Genomic DNA, 23,402 nt, shown 5'->3' with positions numbered 1-23,402 from the left:
ATTGCCAACAAAGCATGCCAACAACTTATTAACCCTAACTGTACATCTTTCAAATGTGGGAGGAAACTCGAGCCTAAATAAAACCCATGTGGTCACAAGGAGAGCATACAAACTCCTTACGAACAGCAAGAGGATTGAACCCCAATCTGCCATCACTAGTGCTGTAAATCGATGTGCTTCCTGCTATGTTGCCATGTCACAAAACAAAATACATTCAAATCTACTGAGAGAACTTCTCCGGAGAGTTAATTAAATGCTGATGTGTACCAGATAACTCAGTGCACTGGCAAGCTGCTGAATGACAGTCAGACTCCATCCTGGGCTCATTTTCCCTTTCTCCTTTCGCATCATGACATCCAGTGGTCCGAATTCCACATATTCTTCCACAATTATATCTGCGACAGAGGACAATGGTTATCACCCCGCACCAAGACATTGAGGCAGACTGGGAGAGTGAGATGGAGGGATGAGGCAAGAAGCAGAGGATGGTGAGACAGCAATTAGAGGGTAACAGTGGAGGGGGAAGGAAATGAACAGACTGAGATGGGATAGAGAGGAGGGTGAGAAACAGGGATAAAGAACCAAAGAGAAGGTACTAGCCACACCATGTATAAGACATAACACTTATATTCTTGCTCTCCCCAACTTTTAACCATCATCTTACATCCTTTTACCCCACCCTCAATCTTCCCTCTTCTCCCCCACCAGATTAATCTTCCTCTATCTTTTCACCTATTCATGCAGAAATTCCCTCCGGCTTCTCTTCTATTTAATCCAGGTGACTAAATCAATTGTGCAACTAGAGTGCCCGTAAAATGAGCCTCCTTCCTTCTTCCCCACTTCCCCAAAGCACTCGGGGTGCAGGTAAACAGATTTTAATTAGAATAATTTGCAACAGGCAATGATGTCACACAGCCTCTGGGAGAAGATGGAGTGTGCGATTAGAAAGACACTGCTTGAGGTGATGTTCAACAGTACCAATGACCTCTGTGGTCTTAGTATTTACCTTGACCCTGTGACAAACCAGGTAGAAAATCTTTTGAAGTCCAGGTAATTCATTGGGACAAACATAAGTCAGCTCAAGAAGAATGTTTCTGTTAACAGTGTGGAAAAGGAGTCTTCATCCTGTAGTATTAACAACACACACAAAATGCTGGTAGAACACAGCAGGCCAGGCAGCATCTATAGGGAGAAGCGCTGTCAATGTTTCGGGCCGAGACCCTTCGTCAGGACCTATCCTTTTCGGTTAGTCCTGACGAAGGGTCTCGGCCTGAAACGTCGACAGCGCTTCTCCCTATAGATGCTGCCTAGCCTGCTGTGTTCTACCAGCATTTTGTGTGTGTTGTTGTTTGAATTTCCAGCATCTGCAGATTTCCTCGTGTTTCCTGTAGTATTAACTCTGTTTTCCTTTCCACAGATGCTGCCTGACCTGTTGTGTGCTTCCTGTTTTTGTTTCAGAAATCAGCACCCATGCATCACATGGACAGATCAGGATGCACAATGGGAGAGATTTCGGTTTAACCTCTACGTGACAAATAAAATACACACATAAGTACAATGAATGTAGAAATCTACAGCACATTACAGGCCCTTCAGCCCATAATGCTGTGCCAATCACATAACCTACTCTAGAAACTGCCTAGAATTTCCCAAGCGCATAGCCCTCTATTTTTCTAAGCTCCATGTACCTATCTAGGAGGCTCTTAAAAGACCCTATTGTATCCGCTGCCAGCAGTGCATTCCACGCACCCACCACTCTGAAAAACTTACACCTGACATCCCCTCGATACCTATCCATCTTCTGTCCTTTTAGGAGAGGCTTCTGTTTTCTACTGGGCTTGAAATCTGTTCTGAGTATTTGGGAGAGGCTTAAGTATGTGGAAATAATGAAAAGGTGGGTGTGCAAAGCCTATAGGAATTCTATCATCATAATTAATTGGGATATGTTCAACTTCATAAACAAATCCAAACAAAGAAATACACAGAACAAGAAAAAGATGCAAATTACTTTCTGAACCTCGCACACAGACTCCGTGAACAAAGGCCAAGTGAGCGTGAGAAATTTGACTCATCAGACTAGCAAGCTCGAAGAATGCCTGCAAAAAGAACAAACATAAACTATGTCAATCAATGCATCCCAAATAACCTTGTGTCAAAAGGCCAAGGTTGTTGGAACATAAACCTTTTGAGTGCACATGATCAAAGCCCCAGATGCATAAAGTGACCATTCAGCTTCATAACATCCAAACTTTCTTTGTCCAATATCAAATGGCTTATATCAGTTATAAAACTTTTATTTCTTCCAGCCTACAGCCTATTTAATCATTGAGCCATGGATCTGGTTCAAATTAAAATTTGAATATTGTTTTGAATTTGTTAAATATGCTGATGGCACAGTAATGACTTATATACCTTGTACATATCCGTGGCAAGGTTGCTTATTAAAGCTTTCTAGGGTAGTTTATTTTGTATTATAAGAATGGAGGTTCAATCTCGTCCATGGAATTTTGGATATAAGTATTTCAATTCCTTGTCTGAGAAGATATCCACATAACATCCTAATTACTCAGTACTCTTAAAAACCAACAGGAAGACAAATCATCCCAATTAGTCTTGGGTTATCAACTTTACTTTCGCATTCTTGGCTCTAAAGTGACTGCTTCAATGCTGCTTATCTTCGGGTACCCATGAGACGGAGGCACTGTGGTAGTAGCACTCTTAATTTCTGAGGGAGATGGATGGTTCTGGCTCCCAGCCTTCATTCAGTTGTTTGAACATTTTTCCAGCAGAATACTGTCCTATGGTGTTGTTTATACAAGACTGTCTCAAGTACATTGATACTGGGAGTGAGTTTAAAATATGGGCAACCAAAGTTTGGAAAGTAGATGTGAGACTGGTTAGGAAGAACATTGGAATGAAGCCTGGAGAATATTAAGAAACGGATGAGTTGCAGTTGAAAGGAGTTGGGGAGAAACAAGGCACCATTACAGGTGATAGAAACAGATAGCTTTGGTGATGGTGGTGGAGCAGGTGTGTGGTTGAGAACATACAGTAACACCAAGGTTACAAACAATTTGGCTCAGGATAACACAATTACAAAAATATTGGCCAAGGGAATAGCAGTATGATGGGACTCAAAGACAATGACTTCAATCTTTTTCTTATATTTATTTCTCATGTCACAGATGGAAGCAATGAGGCCCATCAAGTCTATGACATCTCTCACAGCTAATCACAATCCCCGTATATTTAATAATAAGTTCATCTTTTTTACGTGCCCTTCTCTCACTTCTGATTTTCCAACAGCCCACATCCAGGGAATTTACAACTGCTGGGGCTGTGTGGCAGCCACGCTGACAAACAATTTAGATGTTGCATATCCTGACTCAGTCAACGAAGGATGAGGATCAATTAAGCAGAATGAGAAAACTGAACAGTGAGCTGTTTAATGTAGAGCAAAGGCAGCGTATACTGCTGTGGAAAGAAAGCCTCTGCACTTGAGCAATCTCTCTCTCTTCCTCTCCCTCGAGTTGGAGAACTCGGACAAGCGACGCAGCAGACAGTAATATCAAAACAGTCCCTCTCATTTTTGCAGGAATTACATCTCTCTCTCTTCACTAGTGACAGGGCCAGTTTGTTTTAGATGTCGAAGAGTTGGGATGGACTGCAGTTCTTGATGGACTCTAGATCAAGGTCTCTTGGGAGTTTTGCTATTGCTCGCATGGTGGGTAGGTGGGGGTTGATCTTTTACTGGAGTAAGTTGGGGGCAAAGTTGATGTTTGTGTGTGGTAGGGGAGGTGCTTTGGAGTTCTAATGTTTTTCTGTCATTCATTCTTTGGTGTTTTTCTTCTGTTTCATGGATGTCTGCAAAGAACAAGAATTTCAGGCTGTATACTGTATACATTCTCTGATATTAAGATACAAAAAATGTATAAATTATACAACCTTGAGATTTGCTTGCTCACAGGTAACCACAAATCAAGAAACCTGTAAGAACCCAATTAAAGAAAAATAATAACATAAATTGAATTAAGTAAATTGAAATAAATTGAATTAAAATAAAAATTAAATTGGATCACTGAACCATTGAAAATTCATTAACACAAGTGGAATCTGATTACTCTTCAAGTGAAGACAGGGGGTTACCTCCAAGTGAGATGGGAGTCAAGGACTGATCCTTGGAAACTCTGAACTATTAACAGAATAAATCATCACCGTGATTCTCCAGCTATGATTCAATGAATGCAAATTAGCATTGCCAATCAAATGCAGTTAATGTGCATAATTAACATGAAAATTAGTATTTTGGTGTTAAATGCAGCAATTAATGTAATAAAACTCAACATTAAAAATCAAAATATTAATACTAAATTCAAATAGGAAACAGAAAGTGAGAGAAAGAAAAACAATATAGAGAAAAAGAGAAAGAATTCAATTGTTGTGTAACAGGAAAATCAGTGCCTTATTGTTTAACATTTAATTAAAACTGTATTTTTCAGATCATTTGACAGAGAACAGAAGTAAAGAGGAACATGAATACCAGGTTCAAGAACATGACTATCAGGTTCAGCAATACAGGGAGTGTTGGAGAAGCCAAATGTGTTGAAGGTTTTCATAAAAAGCATGTAACAAAGAGAAGACTGTTTTCACCATTATTTGTCCTGTAATAAAGTTCAATTCTGATGTTTATTGTACTATTGCAGTGCTGTGATGGGGCTAGAAACAACCTCGAACAATTCAAATTCTTCACCAAGGTAAATGGACTTGATGAGGCAGGTGAGAATGCCGTCAAAGACTGGATTTCAAAGTAAGGCTGGACTCAATTTAAAAGGACAAAGGGGTTGAGTCTGAGATTTTGAAGTACGGACTGATTATGACAAAATTCAATACAGGGACAGGAGCTATGGAAAAAGACTGAGAAATAACAATTGGGGAGAAGGAATAAAGTTATTACTCGGCCCAAGCAGGGTATCTAGATTGTGACCCTCCAGATGATCATCTTACATTGTTAGATGTTAATATCCATAAAATGACTTCCGCATATTAGTAGTACAACAGTGATTGTACTTTAAAATATATAGCCATTTGAGACATTCGAGTCTTCAGTCACAGATATAAAAACAAGCTTTCTCCTTTGAATTACATGCAACATTCAGTTTAAGTGTCATCGATTCCTTCCTGCTGTTCTCACCAGTGCAATGTCCCTGTGACTGGGGTCAAGCACTTTCAGCACCACACGGATATCCCTTGCTTCACTGTGCCTCACTCCACTGGAAGAATTCATATCTTCCTCATCTTCCTCGTCTTCACATCGGATACAAAACCTACCAGCGTAGATATTCATTCTGGTGCCTCGTCCCAAATGGTGCTCCTGAAAACCAAAATTAAACACTTACTGTTCAAAGTTAGATAATCAAAACACGTACATGTCACCAAACATTAACAGCTTGAGATTCATTTTCTTACCTTCGTTCACAGTAAAATAAAGAAATACAATATATTCAATGAAAAACTACACACCAAGACTGACAAAAACAATGTACAAAAGACAAAAACTTGCAAAAGCATGTAAATAAATAATGTGATCTTAAACATGATTTCATAGGCAGTGGATCCGTTCAGAGTTGGGGTGAGTGAAATTAACTACACTGATTCACGAGCCTGATGGTTGGTTAACTGTTCCTGAACCTGCTAATGTGGGACCTAAGGCTCCTGTACCTCCTTCCTGATGGCAGCAGTGAGAAGAGAGCTTGGCCTGCATGGTGGGGGAGAATTTTCATGGTCATTTTAAATTCTCCTTGCTCTATAAAGCCCTTTGTTCCAGTGTGTTGGTCTACTCACCTGATCACACTGCACATGAAAGGTTTGATATTTTATCCTGAATTCCGAGTGATTCATATATTTAAAAAAAAAAATCCCTGGGGGTTAATCAGCATACCAAGGAGTATCTATGGAAAAGAGTACAGTTGACATTTCAGGCCAATACCCTCTCGGCCCAAAACAACCACTCTACCTTTTTTCCCCCATAGATGCTGTCTGGCCTGCTGAGTTCCTCCAGCACTTTGTGTGTGTTGCAGTCATCATCTTCTAGTTAACATTAACTTCTTCCATTTCTGATTTTAATACTTCCCAAGTACATTTTTCCCCTGTTATCTTCCAGCCTTTCAGCTTCAAATTATAGCATTACCAAAGTTCAGAATAACTTTAAAGCATCATCTGCTTTTCAATCCTTTCCTTCAACAATAAACCCCAGTGTTTCATATAAAATCAAAACACTACAAGTGCAGGAAATGTGAAATAACAAGGATATGGATCAATGAGTCACTCAAAGCTATTTCGCAGAAGCCTGAAACTCTAAAGCACTGAGTTTCATTTCAAGTGATGCAGAGTTCCAAACTAGTGATGTTATGGGAAGTGTGCCCTGAACCATGGTCACATAACACACGTACAGTTCTGATGACAGTGTTAGAAAGAGAACTTTGCAGCACTCGCGAAGATAAAAATATTTACACAGAATGTTATTAGATTGGAGCTATTGGGAAAGATTTAGAAAAGATCTAAAGATGTCTTGAAAATTAAGAATATATTGGACAGGGATATGGAAAGAATGCCCAATAGAAGGATGCAAAGTTAGGAACAGCTAATCACAGGATCACGTAGTACTGGAGGCCAATTGGACCTCTGATAGAGCATTTGAATTAGTCACAAACAAAAACAAATTGCAGAGTTGTGTGTGCAGCCCCAGTCTATCACAAATCCAGCTTCCTCTTCTATTCACTTCCTTGGGAGAGCAGCCAACACAATAGAAAATCTCTCCTGCCCCAGTCATTCTCAATTCTACCCCCTCTCCCATCATGTATAGAACTTGACAACTCATAGACCAGGCTTGAAAACAGCCATGATTCTGCTGTTTAAAGACTCAATAAAGTCTTGATAAAAAAGAACTCTCACAATCTACCTTGCATTTTGTCTACCTGCACTGCAATTTGTCTGTGACTGAAATGCTTCGCTTCTGCTTTTGATTTTCCTTTGATATTACCTCAGTGTACTTGTGTTTGGAATGATCTACCTTGATGTCATGCAAAACAAAGCTTTTTACTGCATCTCTGTACGTGTGACACTTACACTTTACCAATTTCCATTGCTTTCTGAAGTTACTTTTCTTTGAAGTATTTATCCAGTTCCCTTTCAAAAGTTCTTATTTAATATGATTACCCTGCCCCTCCAACACACACTATTTCAGATCATGTAGATAAATGTAATTTTATTTTTAATCTATTAAAATTACAATGAAGATAAGCAAATCAGTAGCTACTGCTTCTTGAGTAACACAGAAAAAATGCTGGAGGAACTCAGCAGGTCAGGCAGCATCTATGATGAGGAGTAAAAAGTCAATGTCTCAGCTCTAATGACCTTTCATATACAGAGATGTATGATTCAAATGCACCCATCACAATACCATTAATTCAGATCTAGAAAACTGGAGGGAACAAAAGCCTGTATTCAAAGAGATCTCAGAAACTGAGTGCCAGACATATGAAAAATCTTTGAGTGAAGAACAAGACATTGCAGCAGAGAGCAGGTCAGCAAAGAGTAATGGACAGTGTGTCTGGTTAGAATGTGGTGTGCTGAACGGCTGATCTCATCCAGAGTATCTTGCTTTTATTTCCCTTCAGTGAGTGTTGAGTACATCCCCAGCTGTTTCTTGACAGACTTGATGATCAACACATCTTTAGGCTAGTCATTTGTCCAACAAAGTTCTGATTTATTAAATAATAAGGGGGAGGAGAGAACAGTAGGAATCTGCACAAAGCAACTTTTCACCAAACCAATTCCTGGCCAGGGAAAGGCCAAGATCATCAAGAGAAGGAAGAATGGACCATATCACCTTTGAAAAGTTCAAAGTAAATTTTATCATCAAAGTACGTATATGTCACCATACATGACCCTGAGATTCATTTTCCTGTGGGCATACTCAGCAAATCTATAGAGGATTAATGAAAAAACATGCAGAGTGCAGGGGACAACACTGTGCAAATGCAAATATAAATAAATAGCAATAAATAACAAGAACATGAGATAATGAGATAATTAGTTGTGGGAACATCTAATGATGCGGCAAGTAAGTGTAATCATCCCCTTTTATTCAAGGGCCTGATGATTGAGGTGTAGTAACTGCTCTTAAACCTAGTGGTGCAACTCTCAACCAAACCAATTCCTGGCTGAGGAAAGGTCAAGATCATCAAGAGAAGGAAGAATGGACCTCTCGGATAGTGAATTCCAAAGAGTACTTCCTACAGAATGAACTACTGAATGAGTCCTGAATGGTAAACCACTTATCCTGCCAGGAATCACCAAAACTCTGGATTTTCCAGCCTGAGGAAACTGCCTAGGATTTCCACCATTTTTGCACTTCTCAGTGCCTTGTTTCAAATCTGAACATAAATAGGGGATTAATCACACACTATCATATTACTTCCACTTGTAGGGTGAATGCACGCACCTGAACTATTTCCTCCTTCCGTATCTGGTGAAAGCTAAGCTGGCTCAGATTTAGCTGGGCTGTGAGTGGTCGAATATCAGCATCTTTGCCGTTTCTTATGATCAGCAAGTTGGAGAATTCTGAAAGCCAAAACAGAGCAGAGCTGGTCAACAAATACACAAAAAATAAAACTTAAAAGAAAATATTGCATCTTATGATTTGTTCAGTTTTTCTCTCCAATATCCATGCCTGGAACTGTCGCTCTGACCAGCATTTCACAACTTTTACATGTTCCTTTGCGTTCTTCCCTCTTACCAAATTTCCCTCATTAACCTATAAACTATGTGACTTGGTCCACAGCTCATCATCAGAGCAACCCTCTCTTCACCCAACTGAGGTATTCCCCTTGTTCAGTTTACCCTTTTTCCACCCTCTCTGCGACTAACTTCTCTTTCTTTCCCCAGTTTGACTTAAAACTTTAAATGGTTCTCTTTCTCAAATAATCTGTTGAAAGTTTCCACTATTATTTCCAATTTTCTGTGCCTGCAGCTTTTTGACTTGCAGTCTGTTGTCTGACAGTTTCAAACAACTACCACCCCTCACCCCCACCCCCACAATCTCTATTTGGCTACAGGCTGTTCACAAATTATTTTGAATTTAATACAAAAGAGCATTGGAGTACCCACAATAGACACAAGTTGATGAGTCACACAAGATTAAGAGTGTGGTCAAATTGATAGCAAATCCAGGCTAACACATCTAGGACAGTACATAGTGGAGTCTCAGAGTATCACGTCTGTAAGAAAATAATGAACTGGATACCACAACAAATTGCAAAGAGGTATGGAAGGTTGGTAGGCAGAGGAGTACAGAAAACAAGGGTTTTCAGGGAGTGAGGCCATTAAGGGAACTGAGCAAACAAGACATTTTCAAATTATCTACCATGAGGGAGAGGTGGGCAACACTTGTTGACCACGTAGTTCTCATTCCCCGATTTCAGCACACAGCCCTTCAGGTTCTCAAGAAGCTCCTTAACACTAGGAAATGATCGGTCCCAACCCTGGAGCACAAATGCATCTGGTGCCTTCCTCAAAATCTGAAATTGCTTAATGCCTTGAATTCCTGGAGAACTGTGAAATAAATCACACTGAAAGAGAAACAAAGGATTATCACTAATAATGAAACAGAAATACAGACTAGAAAAACAAATCCATTTGCTTTTATAAAGGAAACTGTAATCACACATCTCCGGACTTGTTCCCTTCACTCAAACCATTCTCTGCACAGTTGAAGACCACCTGCGATTCAGAGGAATGTGGTTTACATATTAGAAATGATCTATTCATGAGGCTAAATATTTTAAAGAGATAAACATCATGAAGAGCGAGATCCTTTGAGCACGATCACAAGTTGGAGCTTGAGCCCGGTGATATAACCTGTGCTAAAAAGGGATCAAAAGAGTACATGCAATGCTGGGGATGTGATGCTATTGAGGCATACTTGCAGCTGAAATGCAGAGTTGCTTTCTGCACATGCAGGCATTAAAAATCAAGCAGTATCATTGCTGATGGTTCACCTACCAACACAATCAAGAAGCAAAACAACCAGTTAGCCACCACATCAGTGCTGAGCAGAATTAGCTGACAGAGTAGTTGTTGCAATTCCTACTTATTAACAGCGACTGCACTTGAGGAATAATTCAACATCCAAGACCACAAAAAAAATGTTACCATGTTCAAACAGACTAAGTTGTTTCTGTTTTCTGTCAAATTCTTATTACGCGTTTCCTGGCAAGCTGAGTAACTGGTCAGTTTCTCACAAAACAACCAGGGTATGCCTTGCATCTATTTTCAAGATTCCACAGAGTTCAACGTTTACAGATGATCCCTGCATTATGTCCGTTTGTAATTTGCCCACTGCTGAAGTGGGTCTACAGCAGATGCCATCTGACTGGTTCCTACACTCATTGCTGGGCGGTACAGATGGCCACTTCAGTCTTTTGTGTACTGACTACAGTTCTGCCTTCAATACGGGTGTCCCCCGCTTTACGAAAGACTGACATTAGTATCTGCTTTCGCTAACCAAAAGAAACCTGAAGAGGATTTTTGCTTTTATGAAAAAAGGCGCCCGCTTTAAACTTGTGTTTACCCCGAGAAAGACTACCATGACCGTGAAGCCTTGCACGGGCATGCGTGTACATGCCAAATTTTTTCCTACAAATCGGTTTCTGGCCGAATCTTCCCGATTCTGGTAAGTGAAACTACACTGTACATACATTATTTCTACTTTATATAGGCTGTGTATTTATCATATCATTCCTGCTTTTGCTATATGTTAGTATTACTTTAGGTTTTATGTTCTATTTGGCATGATTTGGTAGGTTATTTTTTGGGTCTGGGAACACTCAAAAATTTTTCCAATATAAATTAATGGTAATTGCTTCTTCGCTTTACAACATTTCAGCATACGAAAGGTTTTATAGGAATGTTCTACTTTTGGATAGTGGGGGAAACCTGTACTGCAATTCTAAGCAAGTTCCTCACCAAGGAGTCATCCCCTCTCTCTGTAACTGGATCTTGACAAACAGATGGCACCATTAAAGATATATAGGCAGCAGCAGCACAGTCATGAGTATTCTGAACACTGGGTCTCCAACAAAACACATCCTCAGCCCTCTACTCTACTCCCTGCACACTCATTATGTGAGCAGATTCTGCTATAGCTCCACCTACATGTTTGCACCACCATTGTGAGCCATATCTCAAATAACAATGACTCAGAATACAATAGAAGACAGAGAGCTTAGTAACATGACAATAACCTTTCCCTCAATGTCAGCAAAACCAAACAGCTGGTTTGGGTTTGCTGACATTGACTTCAGGAAGGGGGCAGGACACATACTCCTGCCTACATCATTGGTGTTGAGGTTGAGTGGGTCGAGAGCTTCAAGTTCTTAGGACCGTACATCATCAGTAGTCTGTGCTGGTCCAACCACATAGATGTCACGGCCGAGAAAGCTCTGCAATGCCTCTGCCTTCCCAAGAGGGTTAAACAATTTGGCATGTGCTCTTTGACCCTTTCCAATTTTTATCAATGCACCTTAGAACATTCAGTCGGGATGCATGATGGCTTTGTATGGCAACTGCTCCACACACAACTACAAAAAAACTACAGAGAGTTGTGGACACAGCTCAGCATATCACAGAAACTAGCCTCCCCTCCACGGACTCCATCTGTACTTCTTGCTGCCTCGGTAAAGCAGTAAGCATAACTGAAGACCCCATTAACCCAGGACATTTTCTCTTCTCTTTTTTGGGCAGAAAATACAAAGAAGTGAAAGTAAGTACCATCAGGCTCAAGGACAGCTTCTAACCCATTATTATATGACTATTGAATGGGCCCCTAGTACAATAAGATGGACTCTTGACCTCACATCTACCTCGTTATGATCTTACACCTTATTGTTTACCTGCACAGCACTTTCTTTGTAGCTGTTACAGACTAATCAATGCACTGTGTATGAACAGTATGCAAGGCAAGCTTTTCACTGTATCTTGGTACATATCAATAATAATAAACAATAAACCAATTCCAGTGCAGCATGAAGTGTGCAAATTGTACGAACATTTAAAAATCATAAGTTAATTATGCAGTTGAAAGAGAGGGGGGAAAGCTCGAGGGTGTTGTGGGGCTGTCCAAGAGACAAGGCTACAACATGGCAAGCGATGCAGCGTGATTTCTGGACTTGTTCTGACAGCAAAATCAACGGGCCACATTTATTTGTTTTCTTGTTTCTTTGTTTACTGATTGACTGGCAAGGTGTGGACTAGGCTCTTTGAGGTATGATACACTGGAGAAATATGAAGACTTAGAATGTGGAGAACTATGATTGAGTGCAAATAGCAGAGTAGTTTTTGCCACCCCCTCTTTTTTATATCATAAATTGTCCAAGTTTCCATGGGAACCTTCCAGGGAATCTTCCATGGAACATTCCAATCTGCTTTAAAAAAAACATACAGCAAGACCTTGACATACTATACAAATAAGAGATTTTGAAGTAATTAAGTAAGAGATTGGGTGTAACAATGAATCATCAACAATACAAGCAAAGGCACCGTCACAAGGATGATTCATGTTGATATCTGCCCAACACTTCCTTTAAGATGCAATTCCTCATGTGGCAGCTTGAAAGGGTTTCCCATTTCCATGGCCCTTCCCCGAGAGAAATACTTTAAAATAAGGCCAAAAAGGGGGGGAAAAAAAACAATTAATCCCTTATGAGAATGGGAGAAAAAGAAAACACCATGAGAAGTTTACTATTTTAATACATTAGAGGCACATCTTTCAATGCAATTCTTCCATTATTTAGTTAAAAACAAACTGTACTTAATAGATGATAGCTGACGTAGACCTTTAGAAACAAGGTCACTACTTATTGTTGGCTGGTCCAACCTTCTGGTATTACTAATTAACATGTGTTGCTTCCCATAGCTAACTTAGTAGAAAATTAAACTATTTCATTCTTGGCTCTCCAGGCAGATAAGAAATCTCCTGGCCTGATTACTGGCCGACACACATATTTCTCATGTTCAATGAATCAGAAGTTACCACTCCTGCCTAATGGAAGGTAAAAACCTGCCCATGGTTTCCATCTGGCCATCCATAGCAGAAAGCACTGAGAGAAGTGTGTCCTTTCGGGGGTCAAAAAATGTATTAAGTAACACAAGTTTATGTTTAATTAATTAACAGAATATGAAAATTGCTGGGATGGGCTGCATTAGAATCAAAACCTGGTTTATTATCACCGACATACAGTGCCTTGAAAAAGTATTCAGCCCCCCTACTATTTTCACATTTTACTGCCTTATTTTCTAAAAGTTCAAATATAATACATGTCAAATCAAAAGAAAAATTCCAAAACCTATAAACGATTTACTAAAAATTGAAAACCAAAATTGGCAAGTTGAAAAAGTATTCATCCCCTTTGTAATTACTATGTTAACTTTCCTCAGGTGCAATACTGTATATTACCTTACCAACTCATCCAATTTGTTGGTATACAAAATTGGATGAATTCATACAAATAAATACCCCCTCATTCTGTAAGGTCCAACAGTATGGTAGGTTTTCAACAGACCAAACCAAAATTAAGACAAAAGAGCATTCAAGACAAGTCAGGGAAGTGAAAATAGAGAAGCACAAATTGGGGAAGGGTACAAGACCATCTCAAAAGCACTGAACGTAGCTCGGAGCTCATTGCAGTCCATTAGAAAAACGAAAAAATAAAAACCACAGCCACACTGTCTAGGTCAGGCTGCCCCTTTAAACTTAGTTAGCAGAGAAGAATAGCACTTGTAAGAGAGACTACTATGGTGCCAACAGTCACCTTGAGTGAGCTGCAGATGTCAGTGGCCGTAAGTGGAGATGAAGTTTGTGCTCCACAATCTCTAAGGCCTTGCACAAAAAGGGTATTTATGGGAGAGTGGCAAAGAAGCAAGCCCTGGGTAAAAAAAAAATCATATCCTTGCCTGTAAAAACTTTGCAAAGCGTCACTTAGAAGATGCCGTAAAAATGAAGAAGATCTCGTGGTCAGAAGAGACTAAAGTGGAATTTTTTGGCCTCAACACTAAGTGACATGTATGGCATAAATCTAATACTCCGCATCTGCCACAGGTAACACCATCCCTACTGTAAAGTATGGCGGAGGTAGCATCATAACATGGGGATGCTTTTCAGCAGAGGGGACTGGAAATCTGGTCTGGATTTATGGGAAGATGAACGCTGCTAAATACAGAGAGATCCTGGATAAAAACCTGCTAGCCTCTGCCAGAAAGCTTAAGCTGGGGAGGAAGTTAATTTTTCAGCAGGTGAAAAATTGGCCCAAAGCACACTGCCAGAGCAACCATGAGTAGCTTCAAATGAAGAAAATTGATGTCCCCATCAGAGTTTTGACTTTAAATTGATTGAGTATCGCTGGCAAAACCTCAAAAATGCTGTCCACCGCCGCTCCCCAACTAACCTGGCATACATGGCCAAATCCTGCTCCATTATGTTGTGCAAAACCAAAAAAGATTTATTCAAAAGGACTACTGGCTGTAATAACTGCGAGAGGTGGTTCGACTAAGTACTGATCAAAGGGGGATGAATACTTTTGAACTGCTGACATTTCAGTTTTTGAATTTTTAGTTTTTCATGCTTTACAGTTCTCATTTTTTTGGGGCTGTACTGTGAAAAAGTAGCATGTGATTCACAATCACATGTATATCTGTAAATCGGTATACTGTATATCTGTAAACCTCCTGTATGTCAGCCAGACCCGACACAGATTGGGAGGCCACTTCACTAAACACCTACGCTCTGCCCACCAGAAAAAGCTGGATCTCCCAGTGGCCACCTATTTTAAATACACTTCCCATTCCGAAATATCAGTCCATGGCCTCCTCTACTGTCACAATGAGGCCACACTCAGACTGGGGAGCAACAACTTATATTCTATCTGGGTTGCTTCCAAACTGATGGCATGAACATCAATTTTCTGAAGTTCTGGTAATGCACCCTCCTCCCTTCCCTTTTCCCTCTCTCAACTTATCCCCTTATTTCTTCCACCGACTTCTGTCCTCTCCTATCAGACTCCCCCATCTTCAGCCCTGTACCTCTTTCACCAATCAAATTCCCAGCTCTTTACTTCACCCCTCCTCCCCTTGTGTTTCTTCCTTTCTTCCCCCACCTTCTAACTCTGACTCCTCATCTTTTTTCCTCCAGTCCTGATGAAGGGTCTTGGCCCGGAACATTGGCTACACTCTTTTCCACAGATACTGCCTGGCCTGCTGAGTTCCTCTAGCATTTTCTCTGTGTGTTGCTTGTGATTCACAAATAAAAATACTCAATGAAATTGATCAAAATCCTTGGTTGTAATACTCATTTACATCAACAAAAGGTTGGGGCTGAATACTTTTACAAGGTGCTGTATGCCAGGAATTTTGTTGTTTTGTAGCAGAACAGTATATTACATGAAAAATACAAGTTACAATAAGTAGTATTTAATAAAAATAAACCAGTAGTGCAAAAAGGGCACAAATAATGAGTAGCAGTCATGGTACAGTGGACCGTTCGGAAATCTATTGGCAGAGGATGAGAAGCTGTTTCTAAAGCATTGAGTGTGTGCCTTCAAGCTCTTGTACCTCCTGTGGAGATCACCATATACAGTGTCTATAAAAAACATTCACCCTCCTTGGAAGTTTACATGTTTTATTGTTTCATTGGCTTTTTTGATGCTGATCAACAGAAAAAGACTCTTTTATGTCAAAGTGAAAACAGATCTCTACAAAGTGACCTAAATTAATTACAAATATAAAACACAAAATAACTGAGTGTTTAAGTATTCACCCTCTTTAATATGATGCACCAAATCATCATTGCTGCAGCCAATTGGTTTTAGAAGTCAATTAGTTAAATGGAGAACACCTGTATGCTGTCAAGGTGTTTTAATTGACTGTAGTAAAAATACACTTGTATCTGGAAGGTCCAACTGTTGGTGAGTCAGTATTCTGGCAAAAAACTATACCACAAAGACAAAAGAACACTCCAAGCAACTCTGCAAAAAGATTATTGAAAAGCACATGCCAGGAGATGAATACAAGAAAATTTCCAAGTCACTGAATATTCCTTGGGGTATAGTTAAGTCAATCATCAAGAAATGGGAAGAATATGGCACAGCTGTAAATCTGTCCAGAGCAGGCTGTCCTCAAAAACTGAGTGACTGTGCAAGAAGGGGACTAGTGAGAGAGACCACCAAGAGACCCATGACAACTCTGGAAGAGTTACAAGCATCAGTGGCTGAGATGGGAGAGACTGCACATATTACAACTGTTGCCCGGGTGCTTCACCAGTCACAGCTTTATGGAAGAGTGGCAAAGGGAAAAGCACTGTTGAAAAAAACCCACATGAAATCTCGGCTAGAGTTTGCCAGAAGGCACGGGGGAGAATTTAAAGTCAGCTGGTTCTATGGTCTGAAAAATCCAAAATTGAGATTTTTGGGCATCGAACTAAATGCTATGGGTAAAATGGATGCAGCAAAAGTACAGGGAAATCCTGATGCAGTCTGCAAGAGAATTGTGAATTGAAAGATTTGTTTTCCAGCAAGACAATGACCCCAAGCATACAGCAAAAGCTACACAGGAATAGCTTAAAAACAACACAGTTAATGTCCTGGAGTGGAGTCCAGACATCAAACCAATTGAAAATTTGTGGCTGGACTTGAAAAGGGATATTCACTCATGATCCCAATGTTTTGTAACAAAAAAAGGGGGAAAATTGCAATGCCCAGATACGCAAAGCTGATAAGAGACCTATTCATACTGACTCAAGGCTGTAATTACTGCCAAAGGTGCATCTACTACATACTGACTTGAAGGAGATGAATAGTTATGCAATCATTGTGTGTCTAGTAATTGCAATAAATTTAGACCAATTTGACATGAAAGAGTCTTTTCTGTTGATCAGCATCAAAAAGACCAAATTAAATCTACTGTGATTCAATATTGTAAAACAATAAAACATACTAACTTCGGTGGTAGAGGGGAGGGGTTGGAGAGAGAATACTTTTTATAGGCACTGTTATGTTGAGATTAAATTCCATTTGCTAATTGCTCCGCCCAACTTTCCATTTGATCTATACAATGCACAAGTGAGATTAAAGTTATCAGTCCATGGCAGCTCCCAGCTGGGCTCAACCTCAGAATCAGAATAAGGCTGAATATCACTGGTGTGGATTGTTTTCTCCAGAGTAGCTGAGGCTAAAGGGAGATCCGAAAGAGGTTTATAAGATTATGAGAGGCATAGATAGATAGACAGGGTGTATCTGTTTCCCAGGATTGAAATGTCTAATACCAGAGAGCATGCATTGAAGATGAGTTGGGGTAGGTTCAAAGGAGATGTGAGGGGTAGGTTTTTCTCACTCAGAGAGTGGTGGATGCCTGGAATGCGCTGCCTGGTACGGAGGGAGAGGCAAATACACTAGAGGCTTTTAAGAGATGTTTAGATAGGCACATGGATGTAAGGGAAATGGAGGAATATGAACATCATGTAGGTAGGAGGGATTAGTGCTTGGGTGTTTCTGACCTGCTTTTTAGCTGGTTCAGCACAACATTGCGGGACGAATGAGTACAGTATATCAACTGCCCATATAAAATATCATGACAGTTAACAGGAAAAATTTCAGGTTGTATATTGTATACATTCTGATATTAATGGGAACTATTGAACTATTTATTGTAATTCACAGTATTTTTTCATTATATTATGTATTGCATTGTACAGCTGCCACAAAGTTAACAAATTTCACGACATATGCCAGTAATATTAAACCTGATTCTGATAAAGGTACAGGGAGCTAAATGAATAATGACGAAGGCCTGTTTACTTCTGTTTTCTGGTTATATATGTCATAAAAATTATGCAGAAGGATGAGGAGAATCTGCAGAGAGATAATGATAGGTTAACTGTATTGGCAGGATGTTCGGTAAATGCAAAGTCATCTACTTTGCAATTTAAAAGATCAGATTATTATTTAAATGGTGGAAGACTGCAGCATGCTGTTGTACAGAGGATCGGGGGTGTCTTTGTGTATGAATCACGTGAGGCTGGTTTGAGGGTGCAAATAGGAAGGCAAATAGAATGCAAACCTTCATTGTGAGAGGAATTGAATTTCAGATCAGTAAGTTTATGCTACAACTGCACAAGGTATTGGTCTGCCCAGGGAAGAAGCCGAGGCCACCTCATTAAATGTATTTAAGATACGGATCCATTTTTGGGGAAAAATTATGCAGATACAATTATGGGGTAAAAGCAGGTAGGTGGAAGTCATCCACAACCAGCTCAGCCATTACCTTAATGAACAGTGGAGCAAGCTCAATGAATCAGATAGGGAGGGACTTCCTCCTACTCCAGCTCCAATTTCTTATATGTGCCAGATCCACTGGACTTCTCAGTGAGACAGCACATCGGGAGAAAGGACACCCATCTCTGGCCTGTCACAGTTCAAAGATGTCCATCTTTCACTAACTCATGCTCATGTTGTATGAAAATAATCTCTGGGCTACTTTGCTCTCAGGAACCCCACCATTTTCTCATAAGAAATGCTAGCCTTGCTAGAGATGCCCTCAGACCAAAGCTTTTCCCAGCTGGCCTGAGATGATGCCAGAAAACATCCCCAACCCAACACCAGGCCTTGTTCTCCTCAGCATTTCTGCCATTAACACATTCAATGTGCTGTGTATGTATACCTGCAAACAGTATAGGGATAAAACCTCTTAAACTCCACAATATCACACTGCCACACCCAATGAATCTTAACTGGTGCACAAGAGGGACAAACCGCAGGCTTACCTCAGGTTTCTCCTTACTGACAACTGTCATGATGATCTTGTTGAAGTCTAAAGCACTCCATCGCAGAACATAAAGCCCCTCCTTGTTCTCCTCTCTCCGGAGTTTGTTGTTGACATAATGTGGTCTATGGGGTGGCAAGGAAAAGATTGAAAGTCTATTCTCTCACCACTTTTGATCCTTACTTCTCAGACACAACAGGAAAAGAACAACAAGAGGTCTACCTGATTTATAGGAACTGCTGAAACCTGGCTCCCCCTGCAGATAAAAGGTCTCCTAGTGTTGGTCAACGGAGGTTGAAATCCACTCAGATTTATTTACACACACACACAGACACACACAAAAGTGTTGGAGGAACTCAGCAAGTCAGGCAGCATCAACAGAGGGTAATAAACAGTCGACATTTTGGCCCAAGACCCTTCATCGGGGGGAAAAAATGTGACAGAAGCCACAAGGTGGGAAAAGAGGGAGGAGAACAAGGCAGGTAATTTGTGAAACCAGATGAAGAGGAAGGTAGTTGGCTGGGGATAGAGGGATGAAATAAGAAGCTAGGAAGGATAGATGAAAGAAATAGAGAGCTGAAGAGGGAACCTAAATGGAGAAGACAGTGGGCTATGGAAGAAAGGGAAGGAGAAGGGGAACCAGAGGCAGAGTGATGGGCAAGTGAAGAGAAAGGATGAGAGGGTAACCAGAATGGAAGATGGAAAAAGAGATGAGGGAGGGTGAAAAACTGATGGAAATTAGAGAAATTAATGTTCATGCCATCAGCTTTGACACTACCCAGGTAGAACATGAGATGTTGCTCCTCCAACCCAAGTTTGGCCTCATCCTGGTAGGAGAGGCCATGGATAGACATGTCAGAAAGGGAATGGGAAGTCAAAATGAAATAGGTATCCACCAGATCATCTTGCTTTTTGCGGCCGACAAATTGAAGCTGCTTGACAAAGCGGTCCCCCAATCCGGGGTCAAACTGACTTAACACAATCTTGTTTTTAACTCATTAACAGAACATGGATTTGTTGCTGGGAAGGCCAGCATTTACAGCTCATCCCTTACTGCCCTTGTGGTAAGGAATTTGCTCAGCAATTTCATGGGGCATTTCTGGGACAACTGTTATGCACCTCAAACAACATGTAATTCAGGCAGAATTAAAAATAACAAATTCCCCTCACCCAAGGACAGACACAAGGAAGGTGGGCTTCTGCAAAAAATCTAATCTTTTCATGAACATTAGGACAGGTTTTCTTTCCAGATTATAAATTCTCCACATGCTACAGAGGGATTCAAGCTTGTGTTCCTGGTTCCTGTTTCTGGATTACAGAGCAAACACTACAAACACTGTTATTCCCTGTGTGAACACTGCCACACCTGTGTGAGGATACCAATTCAAATGATAATACATCTCATTCCATATTTCACCACATATGTTCACAGGTGAAAGAGCACAGAACAAGGCTTTGTCTATATCCAGCAATTGCACACATTTCCTGAGAATGTCAACGAGACAGCATAAAGCAGCTCTTGTCATAGGGTGCCTAAAGGAGAAAAGTTCTAGCAAACCACTCATACCTGCAAAATTTTATATACTCAGTCACAAAATAGAAAGTAATCTGTTACACTGACACCTACTGCATTGGTCCATGGATGCCGCTGGTGATGCTCAGGACAACCCGTGGCGCAGCCACCTCATGACACAGGTAGTGGTGTGAATCAGTCGTCAGGCGAGAGTAACCATCGATCAGTGACGCAAAGGAAAGTGCAACTTTATGCGAGGTCAGTACCAGATCCTGCAAATACCAAGACAGAAGGAATTAGTTTTGCTAGTAGGAGTAGCATAGTCCATACAGCAAATGCCTCAGTCCAGGTTTACAAACTACAGATCAAAAGAACAAATTTATGTTACTCAATGCCAGTTCATAGAAATTCTCCAAATTTCTGTACTCTGTAATATTTAACATATTTGCTGAAAGCAATGTTTATCTTTATACGGTTGATAACTTTTGGAAGTTGGGACTCAGGAACACAAGCAGTGAGTCAATTTGTACAGATTTCCAGCACCCTGCTTTAACAAGGTGTGCCTGGGAACACATCTGCGCTGGTAGGAGTTAAATCTATATTTTGTTAAAGATACCTCTGACATTGTAACTGAATATATCGTAATGTAAGGAAATAGTTAAATGTGATTTCTTCTTGGTATGTGCTAAAGTAAAATGGAAGTCTGTAAGACAAAATGATGTTAGCTTAGAGTGGGATTGTTTTAAGAAAGTCACGCAGCCATAATAGTGGAAAATGGTGAAAAACATGTTTGTCTGGGCTGGAAACGTGCAGCATCTAATACTACCAAGGGATGAAAAAGTACTAGTGCAAGAGGTTTTGAAGGGTGTAAAAAGGGGTACTTCCTTGGTTCAGATGGAAGAGTTCTGTCTTAAGCTCATCAGGGCCGGTGCTAGCGCTAAGAAGATAGGAACAAGGAGGGAGGGAGGAAAACAGACTGCTTGGAAGATTGTCAGATCTGTGGTTCCCTTATGACATTGCAGAGATCAGCTTGTTTAGTGGATGTTAAGTATTTTATTGATTTCTACACCACTCTTACTGTAGACATTTGCTTTTCTCTCGATATTGCATTTGTGATAATTCTTGTGGTTTAACACATGTGCAGTGTCTCCTTTGTTTGCAAATACCCTGAGCTGAATAAGAACACAAAGAACTTAAAAATTATTTTCTTACACCCAACATATCTCTAAGTGCTTGATTAGTGGGAACATGAAGTGTACCAGTCACATTTAAAAGTTGGAAATGCCACATTACAACATGCTGCATTGATATATAATTATTTTTAAATAACACATTCAAAACTATTGTTTCTGATGTTGGGGAAGTCCAGAATGAGGGGTCACAGTTTAAGGATAAAGGGGAAGCCTTTTAGGACCGAGATGAGGAAAAACTTCTTCACACAGAGAGTGGTGAATCTGTGGAATTCTCTGCCACAGGAAACAGTTGAGGCTGGTTCATTGGCTATATTTAAGAGAAAGTTAGATATGGCCCTTGTGGCTAAAGGGATCGGGGGTATGGAGAGAAAGCAGGTACAGGGTTCTGAGTTGGATGATCAGCCATGATCATACTGAATGGCGGTGCAGGCTCAAAGGGCCAAATAGCCTACTCATGCACCTATTTTCTATGTTTCTGTTTCTATTTTAAAACAATCCAATAGTGCAAAACATTTCACAAGTAAACGTTACCAATGTTTGACACAACCACAAAGAAATACAAAATCCAAGGCTTGGTCTTAGACAATGGTGCCCCATAAACACCAAAGATTCTACAGATGCTGGAAATCTTGAGACAGACAGAGACACACACACACACACACACACACACACACACACACACACACACACACACACGTACACGTTTTTAAAATGAACAATAGTTCACCACCTTCAAGTCCCAATGCATTTGTCATAATTGACGGTGACAGTGATTCCCAGTCCTGATCCTGGTACATGAATACATTTATCGACATCTCTAAACCATTCAACATTTTAATTATCAGTAATTAGACTGATAATGGAATCAATTATTAGAAATTTTAGCTGCTTTCTACAGTTTAGAAATGGTTGCATTTTGTATTCATTTCTTGAGAATTTCTGCCTGAATTACACCTTTTATAATCAGGAAGAGAGCTGTCAAACACAGCATGACGAAAATAAAATTGTGCAAAAAAAAACAGATCTAGAAAACTCTCGGGGCAATGTTGAACACAACCTGCATGCAGACGCACTCTGACGACACACACTGCACTCCCTCAGTTTCTTCGCTTTGCTCTGGTAGAAGTTTAAAGCCACACCCAAACCTGACCTAATTATTTTCCACAGAAGACCCAGCCCAAAATTGATATTAAATGTTATTCACATACCAGTAATGTTACACAGATCATCCTGACCTGGACAAATAACTGAACAGGACACAGCACAATCAATTAAAAACAGGATCTACACCAATATGTAGAATGGTCCTATCAACTCATCAAGCTCTGCAGAGACAGATGTACATAGCTTTGCCCACAAACTCTTCCTCAGCCCCACATCCTTTTCCCAAGCTACGTCCCTCACAACTTCCAGTTCCACTAACCACAGCTCACTCCAAGTTACCTCCTTTGCTAATTCTTCCTTTCTTTCTGCACTTGCACCACTCACCCTTTCTTTTCTCCTCTAGACTTCCATTCCCTCTTCAACTTTCCCTCCACACCTCCCAGCCCACAACCTATCTCCTCTATCTGTCTTCAGCAGGTCGGGCAGCATCCGTTGAAAGGAGCAGTCAAAGTCTCGGCCCGAAACGTTGACTGCTCCTTTCAACGGATGCTGCCCGACCTGCTGAGTTCATCCAGCCTTTTTGTACGTGTTGATTTGACCACAGCATCTGCAGTGTACTTTGTGTGTCCTCTACCTGTCTGCTCTTTTTCAGGATGAGGCTGTTCCGCAGTCACCTCTTTTCCTGTGTCTGCAGGAGCCAAGACACCCGAGGTATACACCTGAAC

At 40.5% G+C, this 23,402-nt stretch overlaps 1 protein-coding gene across 1 annotated transcript in view; it reads right to left on the bottom strand.

Annotated features, from left to right (window-relative positions):
- tyk2 (tyrosine kinase 2) overlaps window positions 1-23,402 on the bottom strand; it is a 154,214-nt gene that overhangs the window by 36,403 nt on the left and 94,409 nt on the right. The window contains exons 8-14 of the mRNA XM_073069408.1: window positions 20,495-20,652; window positions 18,869-18,992; window positions 9,425-9,629; window positions 8,504-8,622; window positions 5,192-5,371; window positions 2,009-2,096; window positions 268-395 (exon numbers count right to left, since the gene is read on the bottom strand). Coding sequence (XP_072925509.1) covers window positions 268-395; window positions 2,009-2,096; window positions 5,192-5,371; window positions 8,504-8,622; window positions 9,425-9,629; window positions 18,869-18,992; window positions 20,495-20,652 — 1,002 coding nt within the window. The remainder of the gene's footprint in view (window positions 1-267; window positions 396-2,008; window positions 2,097-5,191; window positions 5,372-8,503; window positions 8,623-9,424; window positions 9,630-18,868; window positions 18,993-20,494; window positions 20,653-23,402) is intronic.

The sequence above is a fragment of the Hemitrygon akajei genome, chromosome 16 (assembly GCF_048418815.1).
Source record: "Hemitrygon akajei chromosome 16, sHemAka1.3, whole genome shotgun sequence".
In the NCBI taxonomy this organism is placed as follows: domain Eukaryota; kingdom Metazoa; phylum Chordata; class Chondrichthyes; order Myliobatiformes; family Dasyatidae; genus Hemitrygon; species Hemitrygon akajei.
This window is presented reverse-complemented; position numbering and strand designations above follow the sequence as displayed.